At 44.0% G+C, this 27,451-nt stretch overlaps 2 protein-coding genes across 2 annotated transcripts in view; one reads left to right on the forward strand and one right to left on the reverse strand.

Annotated features, from left to right (window-relative positions):
* The window catches only part of zbtb8b (zinc finger and BTB domain containing 8B), a 367,049-nt gene that overhangs the window by 162,441 nt on the left and 177,157 nt on the right, over positions 1-27,451 (forward strand). The window lies entirely within an intron of this gene.
* Positions 1,697-22,289, reverse strand: LOC140719827 (hairy/enhancer-of-split related with YRPW motif protein 1-like). The gene is made up of 5 exons (XM_073034750.1): positions 21,495-22,289; positions 20,314-20,380; positions 20,152-20,235; positions 18,120-18,201; positions 1,697-4,427 (listed from the first exon to the last, which is right to left on the reverse strand). The coding sequence occupies exons 1-5, from the start codon at positions 21,572-21,574 to the stop codon at positions 3,691-3,693; spliced, it is 1,050 nt and encodes a 349-aa protein (XP_072890851.1). The 5' UTR covers positions 21,575-22,289; the 3' UTR covers positions 1,697-3,690.

Genomic DNA, 27,451 nt, shown 5'->3' on the forward strand with positions numbered 1-27,451 from the left:
CCAATTGTTTGGAATCAACTGACCTTGCCTGGTGTCTCAGAGCTGGGTGTGTCTGCACCCACACCACCCCCATCCCTGGCACTCCTCTCTGCCACCTGTCCTACACTCCTTCACCCTGGCCATCCCCAACATCCTTTGCTCCTGCCAGCATTACAAACTCACTCTCCACTCCAGGGTGACAAATACGGTACTGTGCAAATACTGTAAATAGGTGCTCAAGTCCTTTCCACAGTACTGCACGTGTCCGATCTGTTTGCAATACAAGTTACCTGATTATGCAGGCTAAATATTGTCAGCATACCGTACATGTCATTAATTAGCTACATACTTAATGAGGGCAGGTAGGATTAATATAGATAGGTACAATGCCTTGTGCGAACAAGATGGGCATTAGAGGCTATTTCTGTGCTGTACAACTTTATAAGTACCTGTGGAAGCATTATACATATTCAGCCATATCTCTGCTCACATTTCTAGTGTACATTAATTATTGTTCCTATTGCTGTATTGAAAATATCCAACGGATCTTGGCTCCAGTACCAGCTGGAAACCTCATACTTCAGAAACTGGAGACACTAATGTCAGTGTTGTTCCAAATTTATAGCTCTGCTTGCATTTGAAACACTTCATCCTCTGCTTGCAGTCGTACGAAATGAACATTTGATTGGGCCCAGTTTTTCTTGCACATTCTCTCGACAAGTGAGAGCTGGACTGCACAGACCCTCGATCATTGAAATGAAACACGTGCCGATAAACTCTTCCACATGCTGCACAGAAACAGCAGCATAACCTGCCTTTGAAATTCACGAGGCTACACGATACTATGCATAGGTAATGCTACCTATGATAGATGATTTTCTAGGTAGTAATTTTTTTTATGGTCTAGTAGTTCCGGCAATTCAGTCTGTAAATACTGAAACCCAAGTTATGAAGTCCCAGCTTCAGCTGCCATTTGTTGTTTTTGGGCAAGTTTGGGAAATACTGCCTTATGGACAGACAAAACAATTGCCATAACTAAAGGACCAGTCCTCTGCTCAGCACTATAAAGTCATCAAGGATGAGAATTGGCTGTAGTCAATGAGAAAAATGCAGATCATCGATACAGGTGCTCCCCAGATTATGAACACCTGACTTGTAAGATCATGATGTAGGAGCATGATTAGGCCATTTGGCCCATCAAATCTGCTCTGCCATTTCTTCGTAGCTGATCTACTTTCCCTCTCGGCCCCGATCTCTTGCCTTCTCCCTGTACCCTTCGTGCCCCGACTAATCAAAAATCTATCAACCTTGATCAGTGGCATTGATTACGGGCACCATGTACACCTCGGCACTGAAAGGACCGTCAGGATGAACGAGGATGGGCTTACCAGCTGTTGTGGGGACACAGACAGGTGGCAACAGGGCATTTATACCCCTAGAGCCACCCCAGTCAGGAGCTGGGTCAAGCCAAACAGAGCTGGGAATGCTGAACTGATTCACTTGCTCACTGGCACAGCGAGGATGTTTGGCGGCCATTCGGCCCACGCCTGCTTGCTCTCCCACCACCACTCTTTCTGTAACCTCTCCCACACGCTGCTCTTGCTCCTTTCCGACTTACAAAACGGTTTGGATTTTGAAGGATTTTGGAGTTCGCAGGAATAGTTCAAGAATTACAAATAGTTCAGGTATGGAATCTGGTCTGAATCTGGGCACTGCCTGTAGTGACTCAAGAATATTTAATAATTGGAAATAATGACAGAAGTAAAAACACCACGTATTTACATAGCACCTTTCAGACCAAGGGTTCTTAACCTTTTCTTTGCCATGGACCCCTTTGGCAGTCTGGTGTAGCCTTAAATATATAAAATAAAATATATAGGATTACAATATTTTGTATATTTAACAATTTTTGAGATATTTTTAACAACTGTAATGTGATATGTGATTCCTATTGGTGACAAAGTCACAGGTACCCTTAATGCTACTGTGGTTTGTTGCCTACATTCACCATTGAAGGAAATGCTAAATTTCAGTTAAGGTCAGTGAAAATAAAGATGTCAATTTTTTCCCATCCAAGTTCACAGAAACCCTGGAACCTATCTGTGGATCCCAGGTTAAGGACCCCTGTGCTTTGTAGTTTAACCAAACCTTATACAGAGTCATACAAGATTATTAGAGCAGATCAGCAACAGCTTGTTGGGAGCAGTACACCTCAGGGAGCATCTTAAAGATGAGGGGTAAAGAAGATTAATGAAGAAACTCCAGAGCTCGAAGCCTCAGTAGGTGAAGACAAGTTGACCAGCGGTGGAATGAGCAAACTATCGGTTGCACAAGATTTCAGAGTTCTGTAGGGGTCAGAAGAATTTCCAGAGACAGGGAGGAATTTGAAAGCAGGGATGAAAATGTTAAAATTGAGACGTTGTGTAATGAGGAATTAATGTAGATGGTTGATGAGTGGGGTCTGGGAGAAGGTACGAGCATTGGTTGAGGGACAGCACAGAAGGAGAGGATCTGCTAGGAATGATTGCAAGTACGAAGAGTAGAAAGTGGGAATGTCCTTTTTCAGTTAAGTCTGAAGGTAGCGAATGCATGGACGAGGTTTGAGGCAGGCAGAGTGAGCTGATGTTACAAGAGAAAGTAATAAGCTGTCTTAGCATTGGAAGTTACATACAGGTGGAAGCTTATCTTGGAGTCAAATGGGAGGGGAATGTTCTGCTTCAGTTTGATATAGTTACTGAAAGTGGCTTGGAGTTTGTTTGTGCGAGGTTGAAGACTTTCTTCCAACGACTTCCATGGTGTTCTTTGTTTCGTGGCTATCTGGAGAGGTCAAATCTCAGAGTTGTATACATTGATAATAAATGAAACTGCAAACCTTTGAGTAAGGTTTGTGGGCTACCAAAACCAATAACTGTAGTCATACCAGTAGTGGGACGAAACTTCTGCTGATCTAGGATAGGAAGTCAGACAAAGACTCCTCCAATTTAGGGTCAGTGAATGGGTGTAAAAAGATTTTTTTTGTCATCGGCTACATTTACGATCAGGTCCTTTGTCGCTCAGAGATAAGAAATAGGAAACAGCCAAGGACAATTCCTTGAGGGCGACCAAAGTTAACAATGCCAACATTAACATTAATCATGTTCAGTAATTAACATTTATTATTGGACAGATAAGAATCAAACCGGCTGTGTGCAGTTTGATGGCAAGGAAGAGAGTGAAGAAAACTTGAGGAGGAGGAGGAGGCCAACTGAGATTAAATGGTAAACCCATGCATCACACCGGTGACTCTCCCTCACCAGGGTCTTTTAAAACAAACCAGTAAAATGTACATCAACAACAAACTGAAAATATTTACTTTGCTTGACACGATCAAGGATGAAGGAACTCTTAATGAAGACAACCACTGCCCTGCTTATCTTAACAAAGGTAAATTCAAAGAACAAGCCTTTTTTTCTCTCCCTGAGAAAAGCTAAAGCAGTGCTGTCAGGAAAGGTGGAGTAAGTTATGGAAAAATATAGTCAGATAAAGAACAGTCATTTCGCAGATTAGAACGCTGAAGGAAACCTCTGCACCTTGTAACACATACAGTTCTTTCCTTTCTTACTTCAGTCAGAAGTATTACTGTTTATATTTAACAGAACATTTTCTGTCTTAGTATGTTCTTACGATGTTGTAAAAAGTGTCATTCCCTCCCCCCCCTTAATTAAAATGGATTCAGAAAGCCCCAATCTCAGCTGTCCAAGATCTCTGGGGCTTACGAGTGCCCAGGTTGTTTGCCTGACTGGAAGGATTGAATTGGAAAGGTGACACGGAGTGATAACTTCCTAAAGACCCTGGAATGGACGAGGCAGTTGTATGAATGGCGCTGGAGTTACAGGCTGGTGGTAGTAAGGGTGGGGTAATCTGCGGGGATGCATGGACACTAGTTAGTACTTTGCCAGCTGAGCTCATGTTGGATGGAACACCAGGCAGTGTGCACACTATGTTGGACAGGGCTCTGTGAATAGGAGATGTCAGGCTCGACAGGAGGTTGGAAGGTGTAACGTTCGGGAGGTGGCAGTGAGTAGATGGCATCACAGTAGATGCTGTTCTGTCAAGAGGAATTCCCCTCAGAGACGAGTTGGAGTATGCCAGCACCGAGCCAGTAAGGAAGGCTGGATTATGAAAAGAGTCCCTGCAGGATAATTGTGCTCCATCCGCCGGCTGCGGGAACAGTGAGGCTAAGTGATAATGTGGCCAAGTGCAGGCCCGGTGGATCCAGGTGGATGGTGAAGGCTCTATTTCAGACATGTAATTGTTGAGATGCGACACTAGACGGTCCTTAAGCGGATCTGCACCTTCACGGCCTTGAATTTGTTCAAGTGAGCTGAGGTATCTTATGACTTCAGCGAGACACTCTCGAAATCCCATGCTCCTGTAATCCACGGCGAGCAAATGAGGGTCAAAGTAACCTATCAAGGAAATAATTACAGTTAGTCCATAGATGGAAAGGTTCTCAACAAAGCTTGTTCATTGTTCAATTATTTTACAGTTTAATAATAGACCAACCTTTACAAACTTAAATGTATGCAACTCAAAGATAATGCAAACATTATTTACTCTTTTCAGAATGTTCCTATTTATCATTCAAGAAAACATCAATCCAAGGATGGATTCAGGCACACACTCAACGATTCGGGAACAGCTTCTTCCCCTCTGCCACCCGATCTCTGAATGGATATTGAACCCATAAACACTACCTCACTACTTTTTAAAATTTCTATTTTTGCACTACTTAATGAATTGCAGTAAGTGGAATTTTATATATGATTTTTTTTTACTGTTATTCATGTTTTTTTTCTTTCTGTTACCACATATTGTACTGCAGCCACAAAGACAACACATTTCATATGCCAGTGATATTATACCTGATTCTGATTACTGATACTAAGGTGAGCTTTCAGAGACCCAAGTTCAGGAGCTTTGTAAAAATCGGTTAATAAAACACTGGAGACTCAGCGGGTCAGGCAGCATCTCTGGAGAGAAATAAACACCTGATGTTTTAGGCCGAGACCCGTCAGGACTCATACGAAGGGTCGTGGATTGATCATTCCTCTCCATAGGTGCTGCCTGACTGCTGAGTTCCTCCGGCATTCCAAGTGTTTTGCTCTGGATTTCCAGCATCTGCAGACTCTTGAATGTTCCCTAGTGAATAAAAGGTGTCCAAGTAGATATTTTGGACCCACTGGGTGTTGTGTTGACCCTAACTTCCAATGACAGCACAAGACAAAAACCCGTATTGATTCTGGTCAATGATGAAAAGAGATAGGGGGCTGAATTTAGGAAAAAAAAACTCTAGAGAAACTAGGATATAGTTTTTAAAGCCCGAAATTGAAGTGATGGGTGGATTTACAGAAACATTATGCAATGGGAAACAAATACAAGCTCGGTAAATCATGAATCTATCTGGACCTACAGATGACTCATGGAGTAATTTACCACTTTCTGCAGATCAATGAGCAATATATGGGATCAGCCACGTACAGCATCCACACCAAGGTGAAGCTGTGTTCTGTCCACACCCAGCAACAACAGCGAGCAACCTTGCCAAGCTTCCGTCATTCCATGCCACGAGACTCTGGAAGATCCTCTGTATTTTCTGGCCAAGACAGATTTCCAGCCATGCCCTACTCCCTCAGTGTCACCGAGAGGACGTGGCCACAGTCCTCAGGAGGAAACTCTGGAGATGGATTAGGTGCGCGATGAGAAGAGAGGTCAACTCCACCCTCAGGGCAGCACTTCATTTGACCCCTGGAGGGCGGAGGAAACACGGGAGACTAAAGGCAACTTTGCGCCGTACCGTAGAGGCAGAAACGAGGACCCTGAACCACACCTGGGGCACAATAGTAAAGATGGCCAAGGACAGAGAGAGATGGAGGACCTTCATTGCTGCCCTAAATGCCAGTGGTGTAACAGGCTGTAACTAAATACTGCAGTGGATGCATTTTAAATCATTAAAATCCATTGAGGCAATGGAGGAAATCATGTTTGTGGACTTCAGTGATGTCACGAGCAAACTGATCTTTCTCCTTCCTACAGCTGGACAGTGAAACATGGGAATTGAATAAAGGTTAAAGGTGTACATTTCGATTAAATCGCAAAATGCTGCCATTTATATACTATTTAAAATTATATACATTGCCTTATCATGGTGTCAAAGAGGCCACATAAACCTCAGTTCAGAGTAGCAAAACCTCACTGTTACTCTGCCACACTGTCTATCAGGAGCTTTTTGAATCAGAATCAGGTTTAATATCACTGACACATGTTGTGAAACTTGTTAACTTTACGGCAGCAGTACACTGCAATACATGATAGAGAGAAAAATGAATTATGTTATGTACAGTATTAAGTATGTAGTGCAAAAAATAGAAATAAAAAAAAGTAGTGAGATAGTGTTCATGGGTTCAATCTCCATTCAGAAATTGGATGGCAGAGGGGAAGAAGCTGTTCCTGAATCACTGAGAGTGTGCTTTCAGGCTTCTGTACCTCCTTCCTGATGGTAACAATCAGAAGAGGGCATGTCCTGGGTGGTGGGGTCCTTGATGATGGATGCTGCCTTTCTGAGGCACTGCTCCTTGAAGATGGCCTGGATACTACAGAGGCTAGTGTCCATGATGGAGCTGAAGACATGTTCTATCAACTGTATTTCACGTTTATGTTACTTCCTATTTGGTGGGGTGACATGGTGAAAATACAGAATGTAAGGTGCTCCACCCCTCCGCTAGCCTGCTGGGCACCCTTGGGCAAGGTGTTGCACCTACTTAGCCCCCCCCCCACCACCCAATCAGGGTGATGTGAGGCCATGGGGGCAGGTGGTGGGTGGCCATGTGAGTAGCTGGTGCATATCACAAGTCCTGGTTATACCACCACTGACGCCAGGCAGACAATCTCTGAAGAGTACCGATAATGGCTGGTGTCACCCATCTGGTAAAGACACTGCCCAGAAGGCGGCAATGGGAAGCCACTTCTGTAGAAAAATTAGCCAAGAACAATCATGGTCATGGGGAAGACTATGATTGCATACGTCATATGACATGGTACATAAGGAATAAACATATTTATCACAATATAGATGGAAGCCATGGAGCCCATTAAATTGATACTCTCAGAGAATTCCCATCAGTTTCATTCCCACGCTTATCTCCCAGTAGCCAATTCTCTTTCGACTCCTCCCCGACTCGCAAATCACCCACTTGCCTTAAGGGCAGCTTAGAGTGGCCAGTGAACCTATCAATCCACAAATTTTGGGAGCGTGGAAGGGAACTGTAGCACCTGGGCAAACCCCATTTGACCGCAGGGGGGACGTGCAGGCTTTGTACAGACTGTTCTGGATGCCAAGATGGAACCTGGTCGTTTGAGTGTTCAACATTGACTTGAGGATCTCAATTGTGTCGGAAATGATGCAGATGAAACACGGGTGTTCCATTGATTCTTTCTCAAAAGGTGACAGATTGTCTCCTTGGTTTGCTTAACCACACTTAGTTCAAATGAAGCTTGGTAACGTTCTAAATTTTCCTCTGGATTGTCAATGTACTTTTATTTAGCCTTCAATGATTTCCGTTTCACCCCCATTGCTGGGTCTCTCAGTGAAAGTGCTGTATTAATTGTAAGGGTCAACTTGTTTGGAATTTCATTGTATACATCCACCAGAGATGAACACAATCCCCTTTGTTCCCAGGTCTAACCTGACACAGGAGATGATAAGCAATTCTCCAGCTAACTGATCCTTCAAGGCTTTGCCTTTGATTATGCACAGACAAATACCCTGGACTTGTTTCCACTTATAACAGATACATTCTGGTGGTTCCGTTCACCAGCAAATTCTAGACCAACATTTTGGATAAATCCAGGTACTATTTTTCTTAGAGTAAGAAATTTCATAATGTACATGTTTAAACCCAATAGATGCACCTAATAGATTCATGGAAAAGTACAACACAGAAGCAGGCCCTTCAGGCCATCTAGTCCATGCTGAACCATTTAAACTGTCTGCTCCCATTGATCTGCACCGGGACCATCGCCCTCCATACCCCGACCATCCATGTACCTAGCCACACTTCTCTTAATGGTTGAAATCGAGCTCGCATGCACCACCTTCGCTGGCAGCTCATTCCACTCTCTCGCGGCCCTCTGAGTGAAGAAGTTTCCCCTCACGTTCCCCTTAAACTTTTCACCCTTAATCACCTGCATTTCTCTGTTTTATAAAAATTTAAAAGTCGAGGTATAATGGCATCTATTGTATGTGCAAAAACAAGACTAAAATGTTAATGTAAGGATGAGCCTGAAGACCAACTTCAAAGAAAAAGTTAGAAAAAGGTTTGCACAGAGTCAGGCTTAAATTTATTTCAATAATTACTTTTTGTTATATTGCCAACCTACCAAAAGTCCATGTGTATTTTATTCTGACAATTGACAGTTTGGGCTTTTATTTTTGCAAAGAAAGACATTTCAGAAAATAATTTTGTTTTGCTTTCCAAAATACACCAGTTGCCCTTCCATCCTGTCAAAATGATTTTGAAACCTTTAGAATTTTAGGCATCTTGCGTGCACTTTAAGTCGCATCAGTGAATTTTTAACTTTTAATGAGCAATTGATTTACATATACATTTTAAATTAATATTAAATTATTAAAATTTAATTTGTAACATAAGGCAATATAAAACGGAAATCGTTGAAGCCATTCATTTATTTTGGTTGCACTTTAGTATTTTGATAAACCTGTACTATTCATATGGGTGGCGGGATGGAGATGCGTCTCTACCAAAGGAGGTGCAAGTCGCTTGTAGTCTGCAGGGATCCCCAGAAAACACCTCCTAAATATGTCCTGTTCAGTTTAAAAAGTAGTTAACATTTTGGTCTATATATCTGTCAGAGTCAAAGAAAAGTACAGCACAGAACCGGGCAGTTCAGACCAGTTTGCTCCAAACCATTTAAAATGCCTGCTCCCACTGACCTGCATCGGACCACAGCCCTCCATTCCTCCACCATCCACGTACCTTCCCAAACTTTTCTTAAAAGTTGAAATCGAGTTCACGTGCACCACTTGTGCTGGCAGCTCGTTCCACACTCTCACAATCCTCTGAATGATGACGTTTCCCCTCATGTTCCCCTTAAACTTTTCACCTTTCACCCTTAACCCATGACCTCCATTTGGAAGCATGCTTAGGCTCCGAAGTCATGTTGTCATTGAGAAATAAGTGAAGTTCAGCAAGTCTCTGCACCCCGTTCTTGGAGGGGAAACAAATAAGAGAATGTTTAAATTGAGGCATTCGCTCGGAGTGGGCCGGAATAACCAGATTTAGAGGTAACAAGGGCAAAGGTGAAAGGGCAGCAGATGAGCTGAGGCTGGAGGAAGGTGGGTAATGTGAAATAATTATTCTTCCTGATGCTGTAGATATGAAGTTGGATGTCTGTCTTTGGGGGAAATTATGGTACAAAGCTTATGCACTGCCCGATTCAGCTTCAGACAATTGTAAGGGAGAGAAAGAGACCGATAAGGTGAGTGGAGAACGGGGTCTGGGATCGGGATCAAAGACAATATACTGTACACCTAGAAGAAATTTCTGATTAAGTACTGTGCCTGGGAAAAGCTGTCAAGCAACATAGATGCAGAAGAGACCTTGAGAAAAGGGCTGGTGAATTAGAAATGGTTGCCAAAAGCATAAATGGAAGCACAAGTGGGTGTACAGCGGTTCAAGAAAGCAGCTCATCACCACCTTCTCAAGGGCAACCGGGGATGGGCAATAAATGCTGGCTTATCGAGGGGACACCCACATCCTTAAATGAATAAATTAAAAAAGTGACCATGGAAACTGGATTCCCTTGCAAAATACAAACTGACAGAGAAACTCAGTAGGTTAGGCAGCATCTGTGGGAGGAAGGGAATAGTTGGCTGTTTATTCCTCTCCACCGATGCTGCTTGACCTGCTGAGTTCCTCCAGCACTCTGTGCATATTGCTCTGAATTTCCAACACCTGCAGAACCTCAAGTGTTAACCTGGGCTCCACGGATCCCTTGGTTAATGATAACGGTCCACAGTATTAAAAAAAAAGGTTGGGAACCTCTGTATTACGGCATATTTGATGTTTGGGTCCAAATGCGTGAGGTCAGGACTGAGAGGAAGACGACATAAGCGGGATGAAGATGTGAAGGGAAGGGACCAGGTAGGAGCTGGCAAGTGATAGGTGGATCCGGGCAAAGAGTAGGTGGAGCAAGGTAGGAGAAGGAAGGTGAAGATGGTAACAGATGCCGAGAAGTGATACATAGAGCTAAGAGGACTGCTGATGGTGGACTTTGGTAAGAAAGGAGTGCAAAGTGGAACGGATGCTAGGCAGAGGGGGAAAACTAGCACGAGGGGTTAAGAGAGCCAGTGGGTTGAATTTGTGGGTGAGGAAGGGGAAAGAAACTTGGCACCATGGAGGTGGGGGTGGGGTTTGAAAAGAAGGGGATGCTCGAGAGAACCTGGCTGCATCAGAAGAACAGAGAGAGGAATAAAGGGGAAAGGGGAAAAGTACAACCTGATATTTTCAGACGATGTTGCTGAGGTGCGACATTCAGTTGAGAAATAGGAAGGGGCCAAAGATCATCCCTGGGGATGGTGTGGGACTGGGGAAAGAGAGATTTCTGCCAAAGATTATTAATCATGGCTGAACACGCAAGGGTAAATTTAGAGGAGAGTTTTCTCACCGACTGACACAATGGTGGCTGTGAATTGGAGGAGGGAACTTTGAACAACTGTGAAAACACAAGAGGTTCTGCAGATGCTGGAAATCCAGAGCAACACACACAAAATGCTGCAGGACCTCAGCAGGTCACAGGCAGCATCTGTGAAATTGAATAAACAGTCGACGTTTCGGGCCGAGACTCTTCATCGGGACTGGAGAGGAAGGGGGAAAGAATAAAAGTTGTGGGGGGGGGGGGGAGAGAGGAGGAGGAAGACAACTAGAAGGTGATAGGTGAAGCCAGGTGGATGGGAAAGGTAAAGGGTGGGAGAAGGAGGAATCTGATAGGAGAGGAGAGTGGACCACGGGAGAAAGAGAAGAAGGGGACCCAGGGAGAAGTGATAGGCAGTGGAGAAGAAGTGGTAAGAGGCAAGAATGGAGAATACAAGGAGGAAGGGGGAGGGGGAAGGAAAACCACTATACAAAGCACGGCAGGTAGGCTGAGAAGGATAAGGAAAATTAGATGATCATAAACACGGTCACATAGAAATTTGGAAATGATTCTAAGGACATTCATCTGTAACTTTTTCATTGGTTTCATTAGGAGGTCCCTTGAACAAAGCTTCAGCAATTTATCTGATTTTGGAAGGAATATTAAATGTTCAGTAGGTTTCGGTGAGAACATAAGAAATAGAGTCAGGAGAAAGCCATTTTTCTCCCTGTACCTACTTGGGTTATTCAATAAGATATTGGCTAATATTTTATCCCAGCATTAGCTTCCTGAACTATCCACTAAGAGCTAAAAAAATTATCCATTATCAGCTTTGAAGGTGCCATCAGATATGGGAGCAGAATTATGCCATTTGGCCCATTGAATCTGCTCTGCCATTTCATCATGGCTGATCCATTTTCCCTCTCAGCCACAATCTCCTGCCTTCTCCCTGTATCCCTTCATTGCCTGACCAATCAAGAATCTATCAACCTCTACCTCAAATATACCCAATGACCGAGCCCCTGCAGCTGTCTGTGGTAGCGCAGTGGGTTAGCACAATGCCTTACAGTACAGGTGACCGGGGTTCAATTCCCACCACTGCCTGTAAGGCAGTGTACCGGTGTACCTTTTGTACCTGTGGCTGCTCTGGCTTTTCCCACAGTCCAAAGATGTATCAATTGGTAGGTTAACTGGTCATTGCAAATTGTTCTGTGATTTGGCCAGGATTAAATCAGGGATTGCTGGGTTGTGTAGTTTGAAGGGCTGGAAAGGCCAATTCTGTGCCACATCCCAGTAAATAAATAAATTCCACTTACTCACCACTGTCTGGCTGAAGAAATTCCTCATCTCCATTCTAATATGATATCGCTTTAGACTGAGTCTGTGTCCTCTGGCCAGAGTCCCCCACCAATAGATACATCATCTCCACATCTACTCTATCGAGGGCTTTCTACATTTGATAGGTGTCAGTGAGATTGCCTCTCATTCTTCTGAATTCCAGTGAGTACAAGCTCAGAGCCATCAAACGCTCCTCATATGACAAGCCTTTCAATCCCAGAATAATTTTCGTGAACCTCCTTTGAACCCTCCCCAATGTGAGCACACGCTTTCTTAGATAAGGGGCCCCAAAGCCACTTACAATACACCAAGTGAGGCTCCACCAGTGCTTTTATAAAGCCTCATCCTTGCTTCTACACTCTAGTCAGAGTTGTTGAGCCTACACAGACTTCTTTGGTGAAGAATTCCAAATATTTCCAAATTATTGTTGTTACTACAAGGAAAATGTACACAATGAACAGTGAATAATTGATTTTATATTAGCTTGTTCTCTGCAAGTTGGCTTCTGGGTTTGCCAAGGAGATTGAGGAAAACGAGGCTCCCTGCCCCCATCTTAACTGCATTGTACAGGAACACCACTGAGAGCGTCCTGACAAGTTGCATCTCCATCTGGTCTGGGAGCAGCCAAGCATCGGACTGGAAGTCCCTACAAGGGGCTGTGAGAATGGCCAAGAGGATCATAGAGGGTCTCCCTACCATCCATCGGGGACATTTATCAGGACTGCTGCGTATGCAGAGCCCTTGGTATTATTAAGGAACCCACCCCTCCATCCAGCATCCTCTTTGACTTTCTACCATCAGGCGGGAGAGTCTGATGCATAAAGACAAGAATGGTCAGGATGGGAAACAGTTTCTTCCCTCAGACCATAAGAGTTCTGAACTCTGTGCCGCATTGCATTTGAAAGTGCCACTGGTTAATCTATTCCTTACAGTATTTAATTTATGCACTTTAGTTTGTTGTTTATGTGTGATTTATATCTAGATTTTTGTCCTTATTTTCCTAAGTTATTGTTTGTTACATGTGTGTATGTGTACTACAATGGTTTACACTGTTGTTTGGAGAAAAGTCTCATTTGATGGTATACGTGTATATAGTCAAATGACAATAAACTTGACTTGATTCTTTGGTAATTTGTAAATTATGAAGTACTTTGGGATGTCCTACTATCACAAAAAGCATTATTTCAATGTCGATTATTTACTTCTTCAATGAATGTTACTAATTTAGCCCAGCCAGGTCACATTTATTTAGTTCACTATTGATAACCCTTTTAGATCAATGACTGAACAGGGACATTAAAGCCAAATCACAAACAAAAGAGAATCTGCAGATGCTGGAAATCCAAGCAACACACACAAAATGCTGGAGGAACTCAGCAGGCCAGGCATCATCTATGGAAAAGAGTAAGACAGTCGACGTTTCGGGCTGAGACCCTTCATCAGAACTGGAGAAAAAAAAGATGGGAAGCCAGATTAAGAGGTGGGGTAGTGGGGGGAATCAATACAAGGTGGTAGGTGATAGGTGAAACCAGGAGGAGGACAGGGGGTGAAGTAAAGAGCTGGGAAATTGATTGGTGAAAAGCCTACAGGGCTGGAGAAGGGGGAATCTGACAGAAGACTAAAGGGCATGGAAGAAAGAAAAGGGGGAAGGGGCACCAGAGGGAGGTGATGGGCAGGTAAGGTGATAAAGGAAGAGAGAGAAATGGGAATGGAGAATGGCGAGGGAGGTGGGGCGCTGTTACTGGAAGTTGGAGAAATCGATGTTCACGCCATCAGGTTGGAGGCTCCCCAAATGGAATACAAGGTGTTGCTCCTCCAGCCCGAGTGAGGCCTCATCCCAACAGTGGAGGAGGCCGTGGACTGACATGTTGCCATGGGAATGGGAAGTAGAATTAAAATGGGTGGCCATTGGGAGATCCCGCTTCTTCTGGGGGAGTGTAGGTGCTTGGTGAAGCGGTCTCCCAATCTACGTCGGGTCTCACTGATATACAGGAGGCCACACTGGGAGCACTGGACCCCAACAGACTCACAGGTGAAGTGTCGCCTCACCTGGAAGGACAGTTTGGAGCCCTGAATGGTAGTGAGGGAGGAGGCGTGGGGGCAGGTGTAACACTTGTTTCACTTGCAAGGATTAGTTTATCCACTGCCACGATGATGTCACATTCAGGTTAGAGGAGCAACGTTATATTTTGTCTGGGCGCCCTCCAACCTGATGGCACGAACATAGAATTCTCAAACTTCTGGTAATGGGCCCCTCCCATTCACCATCCCCACTTTCTATTTTCCTCTCTCACCTTACCTGCCCATCAACTCCCTCAGGTGCTCCTTCCCCTTTCCTTTCTTCCACGGTCTTCTGTCCTCTCCTTTCAGATTCCCCCTTCTCCAGCCCTTCATCTCTTTCACCAATCACCCCACCCCCTTCCCAGTTTCACCCATCGCCTACCACCTTGTATTTTTTTTTCCTCCCGTCCCCTCACCTTCTCACTCTGACTTCCCATCTTTTTCCCCCCTCCAGTTCTGATGAAGGGTCGCAGCCCGAAGCACCAACGGTTTATCTCTTCCACAGAAGCTGCCTGGCCTGCTGAGTTCCCCCAGCACCTTGTGGTGTGCCGCATTGAAGTCAAGGTCGAGTTTATCGTCCTGTGCACAACTCCATGTATACACAGGTGTAATAAAAAGCTTATATGCAGCAGCGTCCTAGGCACATGGCATCAGATATGCAGCATTCACAAAGCATAAATTAAATATAAATTATACACATTTTTACAAGAGAGACCACAAATAAAGAAAAAAAGTCCGTTTTAGTAAAAGTTCATTTTTAAAAAATATATATGTATAAAGAAGCACTTTATTAAGGACACATGATCCAAATTCCAGAGAGCCCTGTGGAGAACTTCTAAAGCAATTTACTGAAATCTGCTCACTTTAAATAAAAATGCTTCAGTTAATCTCATTTCTTATTTGATGACTTGTGGCTTTTAACCCAGGTTTTATGACTTATTGATATACATCTACCATCAGAGAACATAAAATCTGCTTGTTCATCATGCAGTCTTTCTTCACGGAAAGTTTCGTGCAAAAAAAAAAGTATTTTGGTTCATAGGAGGGCTTGCCACAAAAAAGCAGCCACAAATTTGCAACTAGAAGTTTCTAGAACCACAGAGTCATTGATTCCATGCCAGGTTTTAGGGAAGTAATTTCATTATTTTAATTCTCCTGCCTTTTCCATTCAGCATTGCATATTATTTCCTCTCAAATATTTATCCAACTCCTTTTCAGATTCTTTGATTAACTCTATTTCAATCACCCTTACAGTCATTGGGTTCAAGACATTAACTGTCTCTATCCTGCATAAAGACTTTTATCCCTGAATAAAGACTCAAAGCCCCTCAGTCCTTGAACCACCTGCTGATTGAAGTGTTCTTCTACTTACACAGTTTAAACCAGCCATGACCTTGTGTATATCTCATCAAATCCCAGTTTAAACCTCTTCACTTCAGAAAGAACAACCCAGCTTTTAACTTGCAGCAGAAGCTTTTGGGCATCAGAACCAAAGTCACATAGAATCATTATAGTTCATACATAACACTGTAAAGCTGGCGGCCCCAACTGTTTTTATGTCATGGACCCCTACCATTAACCAAGGAGTCCGTGAACCCTAGCTTGGGAACCCCTGCCATAAAGGAACAAGTATAATTATAAGCATTTAAACAACAATACTTAAATACCATTTTATCCAGTCAAGGGCTAGTTCCCACTCTGACCTCAGCTATAGTCTGAAATAACCTGAAGGCATGAATTAATGCTACACAACGACTTGATCTGAATGTGATGAAATAATCTTTAATATTAATGAGAATGACAATTTCCAACCGCTTTATGGTCTCCGGAAAACAGAGAGGAACTTACAAAAAAAGTAAGAGTGGGGGACATCATAGGCACAAGAGATTCTGAAGGTGCTGTAAATCCAGAGCAATACACACAAAACGCTGGCGGAACTCAGCAGGTCAGGCAGCATCCGTGGAAACAAATAAACAGTCGACGCTTCAGGCTGAGGCCCTTCGTCAGGATTGGAAAGGAAGAGGGGAAATGCCAGGAGAAGGTGGGGGAAGGGAAGGAGGACAAGCTAGAAGGTGATGGGTGAAGCCAGGTGGGTGGGAGGGGGGGGGGGGGGAATGACACCAGTAGCTGGGAGATGATGTGGAAAATGTAAAGGGCTGGAGAAGAAGGCATTTGATAGGAGAGGAGATGTGGACCATGGGAGAAAGGAGGAGAGGCAACAGGGGGAAGCAAGAAGAGGCAAGAGACTAGAATGAGGAATTTAAAAAGAGAGAACAAGGAGGGGGGAAAATTACCAAAAGTCAGAGAGGGATACACGATGCCCTCCAAGACATCTTTAAATGTGAAATACCCTTAGAAAGTAAGACCACATATTTTGGGTATATACCTCAAGAATGGTTAAAAAGAGATAAATATTTAATGAATATACTGCTGGTGGCTGGTAAAAAGACTCTTACTAGGAAATAGTTATCACAGGAGAGCCCAACCTTAAATGCATGGATGGAAATTACAATGGATATTTACAAAATGGAGAAGATAACAGCATCTGTTAATCATAAGTCAGAACAATTTGATTCATACTGGGAAAACTGGTTTAACTACATAACACCTCATAGGCCTGATTTTATCCTCACAAATCAATGAATATGTTGTTAAAAAAAAAATCACTCCCTACTTGTACATATTTTTCTCCTTTCTCTTGTTCTTTTTTTCCTTTCTTTTCTCTAAGTTTATACCTCAGATAAATAGTATGTGGAGATTTGTGGCATATATGACTATGATATATATGTACAATATCTGAAATACATCTTATGGAAATGCTTGTTTGATGATGAACTTCAATAAAAAATAAATTACAAAAGAAAGTCAGGAAGATTGATACACCGGATTTGGTAGACGACCCGTACAAATTCGCAGGTGAAGTGCTGTCTGCCGCTGGAAGGACTGTTTGGGGCCCTGAACAAAGGTGAGGGTGGGGTTATATAGGCAGGAGTGACACTTTAGCTGTTTTCAGGGAGAAATGCCAGGAAGGAGATTATTGGGGAGGGATGAATGGACAAGGGAATCATGGAAGGAACGATCCCTGCAGAAAGGATCGGCGGGAGGGGGGGCGGGAGATAAAGCTGTGTTTGCCGGTAGGGTCCCCTTGGAAGTGGCAGAAGTTTTGGAGAATGACGTGCTGGATGCGGAGACTGATGGGGTTGTGGGTGAGGGCGAGGAACCCTATCCCGAGAGGTGGCGGGGAGATAGGGTGAGAGCTGATGAATGGGATGCAGGTGAGGGCAGCATCAAAGCCTCACCTTTGAAGGAGGAGAACACCTCTGATGTCCTGGAAAGAAGTGCCTCATCCTGGGAACAGATGTGGCGGAGGAGGAGGAACTGAGAAAGAGAAATGGCATTTTTACAGGAGGCAGGGTGTCAAGATAGCTGTGGGAATCAGTAGGTTTATGAAAGATATCGGTAGACAGCTCGTCTCCAGTGACAGCGACAGAGAGATCTCGAAAGGGGAGAGAGCTGTCAGAAATAGACCAAGTGAATTTAAGGGCAGGGTGGAAACTGGAGGCAAAGCTGATGAAATTGATGAGCTCAGTATGGACGGGGCACGTAGACTTTCAGCCTGCCTCAACTTCTGTATGATAATTGCTGATCTACCCCTTCTCCTCTTCTGTGCCTATTTTCTGTAGTCCTCAATTCCCTGATCTTCCAAAGATTCATCTCCTCAGTCTCTGAAGACCCTAATGATCTAGCTTTCAGAACTATGTGGGGATGGGAATTCCAGAGATTCACCACACTCTCCAAGATGGTCCTGCGTATCTTGGAATATAATGACAGCTCCCTAATCCCGTAATCACGTCCCTTTTTTTTTTAATAGACCTGGTAAGAGCACTAGAAAGCAATGTCCCACTCATGGAAACGTTTCAATATTATCAAGTCATACCTCCTCCTCATAAGAACTTACAGAAATTTTAACATAGCAATAGCATTGCAGACAAAACAAGTCTGATACATTTAGATTTCAAATGAATAAAGATGTTATATCTCAGTCTTACCTTTACCCCCCGTTGATCGGAGCAATTTCAGGTGATCCACAGTCATTTGCAGGATCTCAGCTTTTTCCAACTTCGATGATCCCTGTGTAATGGAATAATGGAACAGTTGTTTGTGAATATTAATAGTAATGTGCTTTATTGATGAGAAGCAGATTCAACTACACTGAATGGTCTACAAATGAGTCAATATTCACGTCAGGGAGTAAACGAGTGACCTACTGAATAAATGAAGAACTGAATTTGACTTTCTGCCTTTCTAATAGTGGCACAGCTCTGATCCTTATGGAAGACAGAAATATCTTTCACAATAACGTTCAAAGCAGTCATTGATTATGAACAATATTCTGGTAAATTCTTCAACAATAACAACAACAACAACTCTTCAGGGCTTAGGGGAATATGGGCCAAATGGAGGAAATTGGGGGTAGCTGGGTAAACAACATGGTCAGCATAGAATTGTTGGGCTGAATGGTCCGTTTTCATGAGTCATACGACTCAGTCACAGTAGTACGACTCTGACTCTACAGTGAGAAGGAGTATTGTCGTCCGTCTCCGCGCCTTGTGGCGCATCGGGCAGCATCCTTGCCATTTCTTTAGCACTTTGGTCTGTTTTTTTTTTTATGAGGCCGAGTTGCTAGCTTGACGCTCAACCTGGCACAGATGGAAAGCGGTTAAGGAGCCCGCCAGATTCAAACCTGGGGTCACTCGCCTATAAGTCTGGTGCGGATGCCACAACACTACCAGCCGACTATGAACGAGCATATACTGAGTTTATAAAGTAATGTTTGAAATTGAGGAGTGAACTACAAGAGTATATTTGGTAGAAATAAATACTTAAAAATGAACACTGTGACAATGAAACCACAGGCTGATCTTGATATAAGGAACTTGGTCCCTTGAGCTTCAAGTTAGTGACAGCTGGATTACATAAGTACATGAAAGACTGCTAAAGCTTTCAAAAGCCAACTGCAGACTTATGAATCAGTACACTAAATGATATATGGATCGCTGGAAAAATAACGATGATGGGTTGGGCTGGCTTTACAAACATAAAGTGACCAACTGGATAAGCAAAATTAGTTCAGCAGTATTTGAAAACAAAATTCAAATCCAAATGCTCGAAATTTTAAATAAAACCAGAAAATGCTGGAAAAGCCCAGCAGGTCAGGCGGCCTCTGTGGAAAGAGAGACAACCAACATTTCAAATCTGTGTAATATTTGCTCGTTCTTATATTTTGATATAAACATAGTTATGGCAATTTAAAAGCCAAAATGCAACATTTGTGTTGCAATTGGCCAAATCTCCATGGTAGATTACACCGAAGATTCCTTCTGCAGCAGACACAAGGATAAATTGTGAATTGTTCCATTGTAGAGAGTGCCAAAAAATGATGTCAACTCCGTTAACCAGGAGAAAGCATTGCACAGGTATGTTTAAAAGCTTGTCCAGAATATTTCAAAGTTATTGTCCATTCAAGGGCAGCTTTCTGGGCGGTCCTTTCCAGAGTGATCAGACCATGTCTAAATATAAAAGTTTGCAAAGTTCTTTTGGTAGAATCAATTCATCCCCTTACAATGTCACCTACTGGAAACTGACATTTGATTGCCGTGACACTGGACTGTGTTTGGTTTCCATTTTTGGAACATCGCATGACAGCGTTGTGGGAATACAAGTATTACAACTCCTCCTACAGACTACATTGAAATGGGGCCAGAATTTCATAGAAGTAAATATTATCTCTGATAGTGTGATGTGTTGCTCTCAAAATCGTACAGCATCACTAAGGAAATCTACAGTCCACTGTCACCCTCCTTTGTGTGATCCAGGAAACTTCCTATGGAAATTGTAATGTGCCATTGTGCAGTGTGATGTATTATCTTGTAAACGTCATGAAGCCTTTTTATACTATCAGAGCTTTCTGAAGAATTAATACAAAAGTTACCCTTCCAAATCTAAGTATTTTGCACAAGGATGAACAATTCCAATGGGGGCTGGGTTTTCAAGATCACATTTCTTCAGTTTATCAATTACCTGCTTTTCGAAAGCTGTTGGGACCAAACGCCTCAGTTCACATAAACTGTTATTAATCCTGTCCCGCCTTCTTTTTTCAATAATCTGTAAGAAACATATTTAAGTGGTTGAATTAAACCCAAGCTGCATTTGCCTTTCAGAAATAACTGTTTCACCACTTACTCCACGCCTCTTCTTCCGTGCCAGAATGTGGGAAGTTGTAGTTGGTGAACTTGATCGAGTCACAGGGCTGAAAACAGAGAAAAACTTTTGTTAACGTCTACATATTTGTGTTACAAGACAAATGGGTAACTTTCTATCAAATAAATATCCGTGCAAGGATAATAATGTCTTTGTAAAATGATGATAGGATGTTTTAACCCTTCGTGTGTTGTTAAGATATTTTAAACTGTCACCAAAATATCCCAGAAAACGGATACACTGCAAATGCTGGAAACATGAAAGGAAAGCAGACATTTCTGCTGACCTTTAACCTCCAAGAGGACCACATCCTTGTCGGAGGGTTTGGGGGCTTGCGTGTCTCAATGACCCGAAGAGCAACATTGGCCGGAGTCAGGGCCTTGTGCTTGGACTCCCATGCCAAACAGGTCAAAGGGTAGAGGCCAGACTAAGAGTGGTCTACCAGTCCTCCAGATTCGGGTGGGAGGGGGGGGTTCAGCTCGGGGCTAGCAACCCTGATTTGTAAAACAAAACTGTTACGGAAGCAGCAACGAAGACTCCTTCTGCATCTGAGTGCTACAGTGTTCCTGAGTCCCCACCCAGGATCTGCACGTCTGACAGGAGTGAAAACCGGGAGGAAGTTACCGGCACAATGAAGGAAGCCTTGAACACAGCCGAGATAAAGACCAATATTGGCTTTGGCCAAGGGCAGGTAGAGATGGGGGACCTTCATTGCTGCCCTGAATGCCAAAGGCGTAACAGGCGGTAGTTCATTAATAAAATCAATCATTCCAGATTTCTGACACACCGGGGTGATTGATATGTTTGTGGCCTAAGGTAGAACGAGTCAATTTTAGAAAACCTAGCACATTTATTTTTCAACATAGTCCCCTCCTATATTTACACACTTAGTCCAGCGGTCATGGAGCATAGGGATCTTGGACCTCCAGAAAGTGTCCACAGCAGGGGTGATTGATAAGTTCGTGGTCTAAGTAGAAGGAGACGAGTTATACAGCTCCCATTACATGCACTTGCAAGTCAACTGAGTGAATATGGAGAAAGTTTGAAGTTAATAACTCCTCTCCTTCTACCCCTCGTATCAGAAAACACCTGTCCCGTGAAGAAAGTGAGATTGGGCTAGATCAGAGAAGGACAAGAAAGTGAAACAAGTAATCGTTACTCACCAGTAGTATTCCTCTCTTCCAACGTCTATTGTCTCCTCCAGGTCACTGTCCGAGGTGGTTTCATCATAGAGTCGCTTCATTGTGTTAATATTTTAAAACAGATACACTGTAATAGCGAGTGTTGTGTAATCCGGCAACACACAGGTAAGGATTGAACTGGAGGCTTCCGCCTACCCTGTGCTCCTGAACCTTTGATGGGACAAGTTTATGTCAATTCTGGGATCGCTGTAGCTTGCTGGATGCTGTCGGAACTTTGACCGCGTGGATGCTGTTGCGTTCGCGCTGAAAGTGATGTGGCGGCGGGGGCGAACGGCTGCCGGGCGGGTCGCTGGGCTCTGGGCTAACCCTGGCACCGCGTTTGGGAATACGAGTGCGATGTCCCGTTCGCTCCCGGTGTCCACCAGCGCGCTGCTCCCAGCCGGAGAAGCGATGACTCGGGCTTGCCTGTAGCTGCTGGTTTTCTTCCCCCGCGAGATACTTCCTGCGGTTTGATCGCTCTCATGTGGTCCCTTTGATTTAATGTCTCTTTCTGACCGAGTCTCTCTGGCTTTCTCCCAGATTTCAGACGCCTGTCCGTCTCCCTCCCTCTTCTATCGCCTCCACTGGGTCTGCGTATGTCTGTCTTTCGCGCTCTCTCTCCTTTCCCTGTACACCCTAAAGGCGGTTGAGTAACCCCTCCTTTCACCTCTTTGACCCTCTCTCTCTCCCCTCCGGTACCCTCTGCTTTCGGCAAGGGCCTGGTTTCTGTCACCGGGACCACACTGGAGGTGCTGACAGCCAGCCCAGCCACTTAGCTCTGCCTCTTACCTGGTCGGCAGGTGAGGGAGTTGTCTTGACGGCTGAAACGCGAGAAGGGGAGAGAGCAGCCGGAGATCCGTGACTTCCACCAGCACCTGTTGGAGAGGGACCACGCCCTAGACACACAGACACCCCTCTTCACCCGCTCCTCAAAGCCGGACAGCACCGGGACTCCTGACACACGAACTCACACAATTAACCGGGAAACACCGCGCACTTTTTATATTTTGTCGTACGTAAAGAGGCCACTTGGCCCATCGACTCTTAGCACGCTCACTACAATCCTAACCCTCCACGTGTTTTTCTCTGTCTGTCAACTTCCCGGAGACCCTCACCCACCCACAATCGCAGCACCTAATTAACCAACAGGTTCTTGTGACGTGGGAAGAAACCCCTCCACAGGGAGAAGGTGCAAACTCCTCACATTACCACTTCCTGATCGTTTTAAAGCATGTTTTACTTCTTTTATTTAGACCGTTTATTTTATAGCCTGCCAGTCCAGCGACACACTCTGGTGTTGAGAAATGCGTAATTTGAGGCTCCCTGTGTTGTAGGGAGGAGGGAGCCATTTTAAGTCCGGGGTTAATCACATGAAAGTTTAGATAGCGGCCATTTAGCCCCTTTAGTCCATGTTAGCTTTGTGAAAGGGGGCCATTGAGTTCTGTTTCCCTACAGTTCAATCTTTTCCTTTGTAGTCAACAATACAAATTACATCCGCTAATGAACACCTGTCGGCAGAACAAGCCGATTGTTAGCACTGTTCCCAATACTTTAGCAGCGCTGCTGGCCAACGTTATAGTTTATCGTCTTTATATTGGTAAATAATCAAAAAAGCGCAGAGCCTAAACATCAGTGTGTGGCAGGCGGCACTCAGGTACCGATGGAGGGAGGTTGAGTGGTGTCAGCGGCTCCAGGTGTCTTTCATTGACACCATCTGCAGACTCTGCCGATGCAGAGCTCAACAACAGAACAAATAAGGCTGGTCGTGGGTCACAGTGGATTGGGGCGCAGGGCTGAGGTTAGGGAGTGGGTGTTGGAGTAAAGAATTGGGATTCAGTAAGGGGGCTAGGAATCAGACCAATAGGTTAGTGAGGTTGACCCAGGGATTGGAAACTAGGTCAAGGCAACTGGCTGGCTGGTAGAGGGGTCAGGCTGGTAGTCTGGCGTTCAGCTGGTCGAGGTTTCGGGGTCTGCGGTCATAGGAGGGGTCCCAACGTTGGGATGGGAAAGGTGTCAGAAGATTGAGCGAACAGTACAGTGCAAGAACAGGTTCTTCAGATCCGAATGTCTGTGCCCACCACAATGCCAAATTAAACTAAAGCCATCTTCCTGCACATGATGCGTATCCCGTTTCCGGTCTGTCTAAAGGCCACTTCTGTATTGTATCTGCGCCACAACGTTCTGCTCGCTGTACGTTCCAGGTAACTGCAAATTTCTGATTAAGTAAAAACTTCGTCTCCTTTAAACTTTCCCCCTTTCATCTTAAAGCTAAGTTCTCTCATATTTAACATTTCTACCTTGGGGAAACAGACTGTATATCTACCCTATCAGAATTTTAGCTATTTTGATTGAGATACAGCGGCCTTTCAGCGCTTGGTGCCCAGCAGTCTCCGGATTTAACCCTAGCCTACGCATGGGACAGTTTACAATGATCAATTAACCTACTGACTGGTACGTCTTTGGACTGGGAGGAAACCGCAGCACCTGGAGGAAACCCACACGGTCACCTGGAGAACGTACAAACTCCTTACAAGCAGGGACGGGAATTGAATCCTGACGGCCCATACTGTAAAGCGTTGTGTTAACCACGACGCTGCTGTGCTTTGACGAACCTCTATCACGACTCTTCTCAGCCTCTGACATTCCAACCATCTTCTAGGTGACTAACCTAGATTCTATCTAACTATCTATTTATCGCTAATACTCTCTAATCCAGGCAGTATCCAAGAGAAGCTCTTCTGCGCCCTCTCCAAAGGCTCCACCTGGAATGGGGTGACCAGAATTCCATGTAAAAAGGATATAGAACGGCTCCCGAACAGCTCCTTTGAACCCTCGGATTGTCCGGTGGCATAGGCGGAGCAAGGGGAAGAGTTTGTGTAATGCGGCGGGCTGGGCAAGGTAGACTGCCGAGGATCAGTCTGAGGAAGAGGGTAGGAGTTGGTCGATTGATAGTGAAGAAGTCAGGTGAGCACAGAGTATTGGTGAGAGGCAAGGCATTCACAGGTTGGGGAAGACTGGCAGGCTTATTGAAGGGTTGGTCAAAGACATTATCTGACTAGCATGCCCGGGCAGGCATGTCCGAGGTAAATTCCGTGGACTTCCTTCAAGCAACATAACATTCTTCAATAAAAGTCCAAATATATATCTGTATGTATGTTTTGGTTTTCCATTCCTCTTTGATTTTGTCTGGATTTCACTTGCTGGACCCATGAGGCTGCAAGAGCTGAAGTCTCCCCAGACGCTGACCCCGCTGTGTATTGCGAAGTAGGTGGTTGCACTGTAAGGGTGAGGAAGCTGGCGAAGAGGATCAGGGAGTGGAAGGGGAGAAGAGGAGCCAAAGAAGTGAAAGAACTTTGGGAGTAGTCATTAAATGAAAAGTTCAAAGTGTATGTATTATCAAAGTATATATACTATATACATCCTTGAGATACGTCTCCTTGCAGGCAGCCACACAACAAAGAAACCTAATAGAAGCCATATGTGGAAACATTTGTTAAACATTTATTAAATATTTTAAAAGATGAAAACTTCTATTAAATTGAATACATCCGAGCCGAGCAGAACTGATCTCTACAATGAGACATCACGTAATTTCTCAGCATAAACTATCTTATCAGTTTATGTGGGGTCTTAAGGTTAGGGAACAGAGGGATCTTGGGTCAATGTCCAAGGATCTCTCAAAGTTGCCGTGCAGGTTGATAGGATTGTTAAGAAGGTGTGCAGTGTGTTGGCCTTTGAGGGATTGAGTTCAAAGCTGCAAGGTAATGAGGCAGCTCTGTAAAACTGTGGTTAGACCACACCTGGATTCACTTCTGGTCACCTCATTATAGGATGGATATGGAAGGGTGCAGAGGAGATTTACAGCATGCTGCCCGGACTAGAGAGTATGTCTAGGTTGAGCAAGCTAGGGCTTTTCTCTTTGGAATGAGGAAGGACAAGAGGTGACTTGATAGAGGTGTACAAGATGACAGGAGCCATAGATAGAGTTGACAGCCAAAGACTTTTTCTCAGGGCAGAAGTGGTTAATACGAAGGGGCATAATTTTAAGGTGACTCGAGGAAAGTACAGGCTATGAGAGGTAAACAGAGAGCGGTAAGTGTGGTGCCAGGGTTGGTAGTGGAGGCAGATACAGTTGGGACATTAAAAAACTCTTAAATAGGCACATGGATGGCAAAAAAATGGAAGGCTACGTAGGAAGGAAGGAAGGATTAGATTGATTTTAGTGAAGATTAAAAGGTTGGCACAGCATCATAGGCTGAAGAACCTGTACAGTGCTGTAATGTTCAATGTTGGATATTATCTATTTCCTTCCACTGTGTTTGCCTGTTTTGGCATCTGCAATCTGCCAGACACAGACACCATCATACTTGCTCACTGATAACACTATAAGATTTCTTTTCCCCCTGTACTTAACACTTTTCTATACATCTGCACTACTGACATCTTGCTCTCGCCTCACTTGTGTAAAATCATAATTCTCATGAGCTAAGTTAAAGTTCTCAGCTGGCCGGTGGTGTAGTGGCATCCACGCTGGTCTTCGAGGTGAGGGTTCCCGGGTTCGAATCCGGCTTGCTCCTTGCACGCTTTCCATCCATGTTAGGTCGAGTGTTGGCTTTGTGAAAATTAAACAGACAAATGCTAAAGAAACGGCAAGGTTGCCGCACGATGGGGAGGAACAAAAAACAGTTAATGTGTCAGGTTTAAATAGAAATAATCGCTGGCATTATGATGCATTCCAGCTTTCAGAGTGAAGTGATTTATACAGTGAGTGTTCTGGGCAACTTCCAGCAAGAGGCATTTCAATTAAAAAGCTATAGTTAACCTCAGACTTCTAGTCACACTACACAAGACAATCCGTTCCTTATCACAGCAGATGTGCGACTGTCGATGGAAACTGTTTTATGAGTAAGATGAATGCAGTTGGGAAAGTGCCCAAATTTTTCCAAGATGACACTGAGTAGGTCAGAATGTAGGTTTGTGTTCATCTGTCTCTGCGTACCAGTTTTAATATGTCTTGGATTGTTAAGCAAGGGAAAGGAAAGTGGAAGACAAGTTGTTATGGCTTCTTTTTTGACACAGATTGATCAGCATCAGTTTTCCTCAGTAGATAATCCACTCAGATCAGATTATCAGCCGTACAGAATGCTGTGAAATGATAGTAATAGTAATCACAATAATAAAAAAACTATCCTATTTAAAAACATTCGTGATTTGGAGTTTTGAAATCCAGTGCTAAATATTTAAAAATGCATGTAAGAAGCACAGGAGGTAATTCAGGATCTTACTCTAATTGGGTAGCACAGTTAGTGTAACACTTTCTAGTACCAATCACCCGGGCTCATTTCCCATCGCTCTCTGTAAGGAGTTTGTACGTTCTCCCCCTGACTGTTGGGATTCCTCGGGGTGCTCGGTTTCCTCTTGCACCCTGAGGACGGACGGATTAGTAGGTTAATTGGTCACACGGGTATAATTAGGCAATAGGGCCTGTTACCATGTTGTATTTACCCCTAAATAGAAGTAAAACATTAGTGTTTGTACACGTTCAGTTGAACTTAACTTTATTTACAGTTTACTTTGTTGTACATCTTCATAACCACCACCTCAGCTGCGGATAGAACCAAATATATAAATCTGAATGGGAACCTATGGTGCATTTAAGAGTCTATTTCCATACCTAATTAAGGACAGTGCCCAAATTGCCTCTTCCTGCACTCCTTTTATCTTGTCTTTCCTTCCCCACCCTCCTATCTCTCTCGCATCCTCCCATCCCCTCATCTCACTAGTAGGAGCCATGTATCTACATTCTGTCTGTATCGTATTTTGCGTTGTGCGTTTATTATGGGTAAATTGTTACGAGGGTTTGAGGTGTACTAGGTGCAAATGAGTATAGTTACGTATTCACGTTTTGTATTAGTTCAGTTCAGTCTAGTTGAGGGGGA

Source organism: Hemitrygon akajei, chromosome 32 (assembly GCF_048418815.1).
Source record: "Hemitrygon akajei chromosome 32, sHemAka1.3, whole genome shotgun sequence".
Taxonomy (NCBI): domain Eukaryota; kingdom Metazoa; phylum Chordata; class Chondrichthyes; order Myliobatiformes; family Dasyatidae; genus Hemitrygon; species Hemitrygon akajei.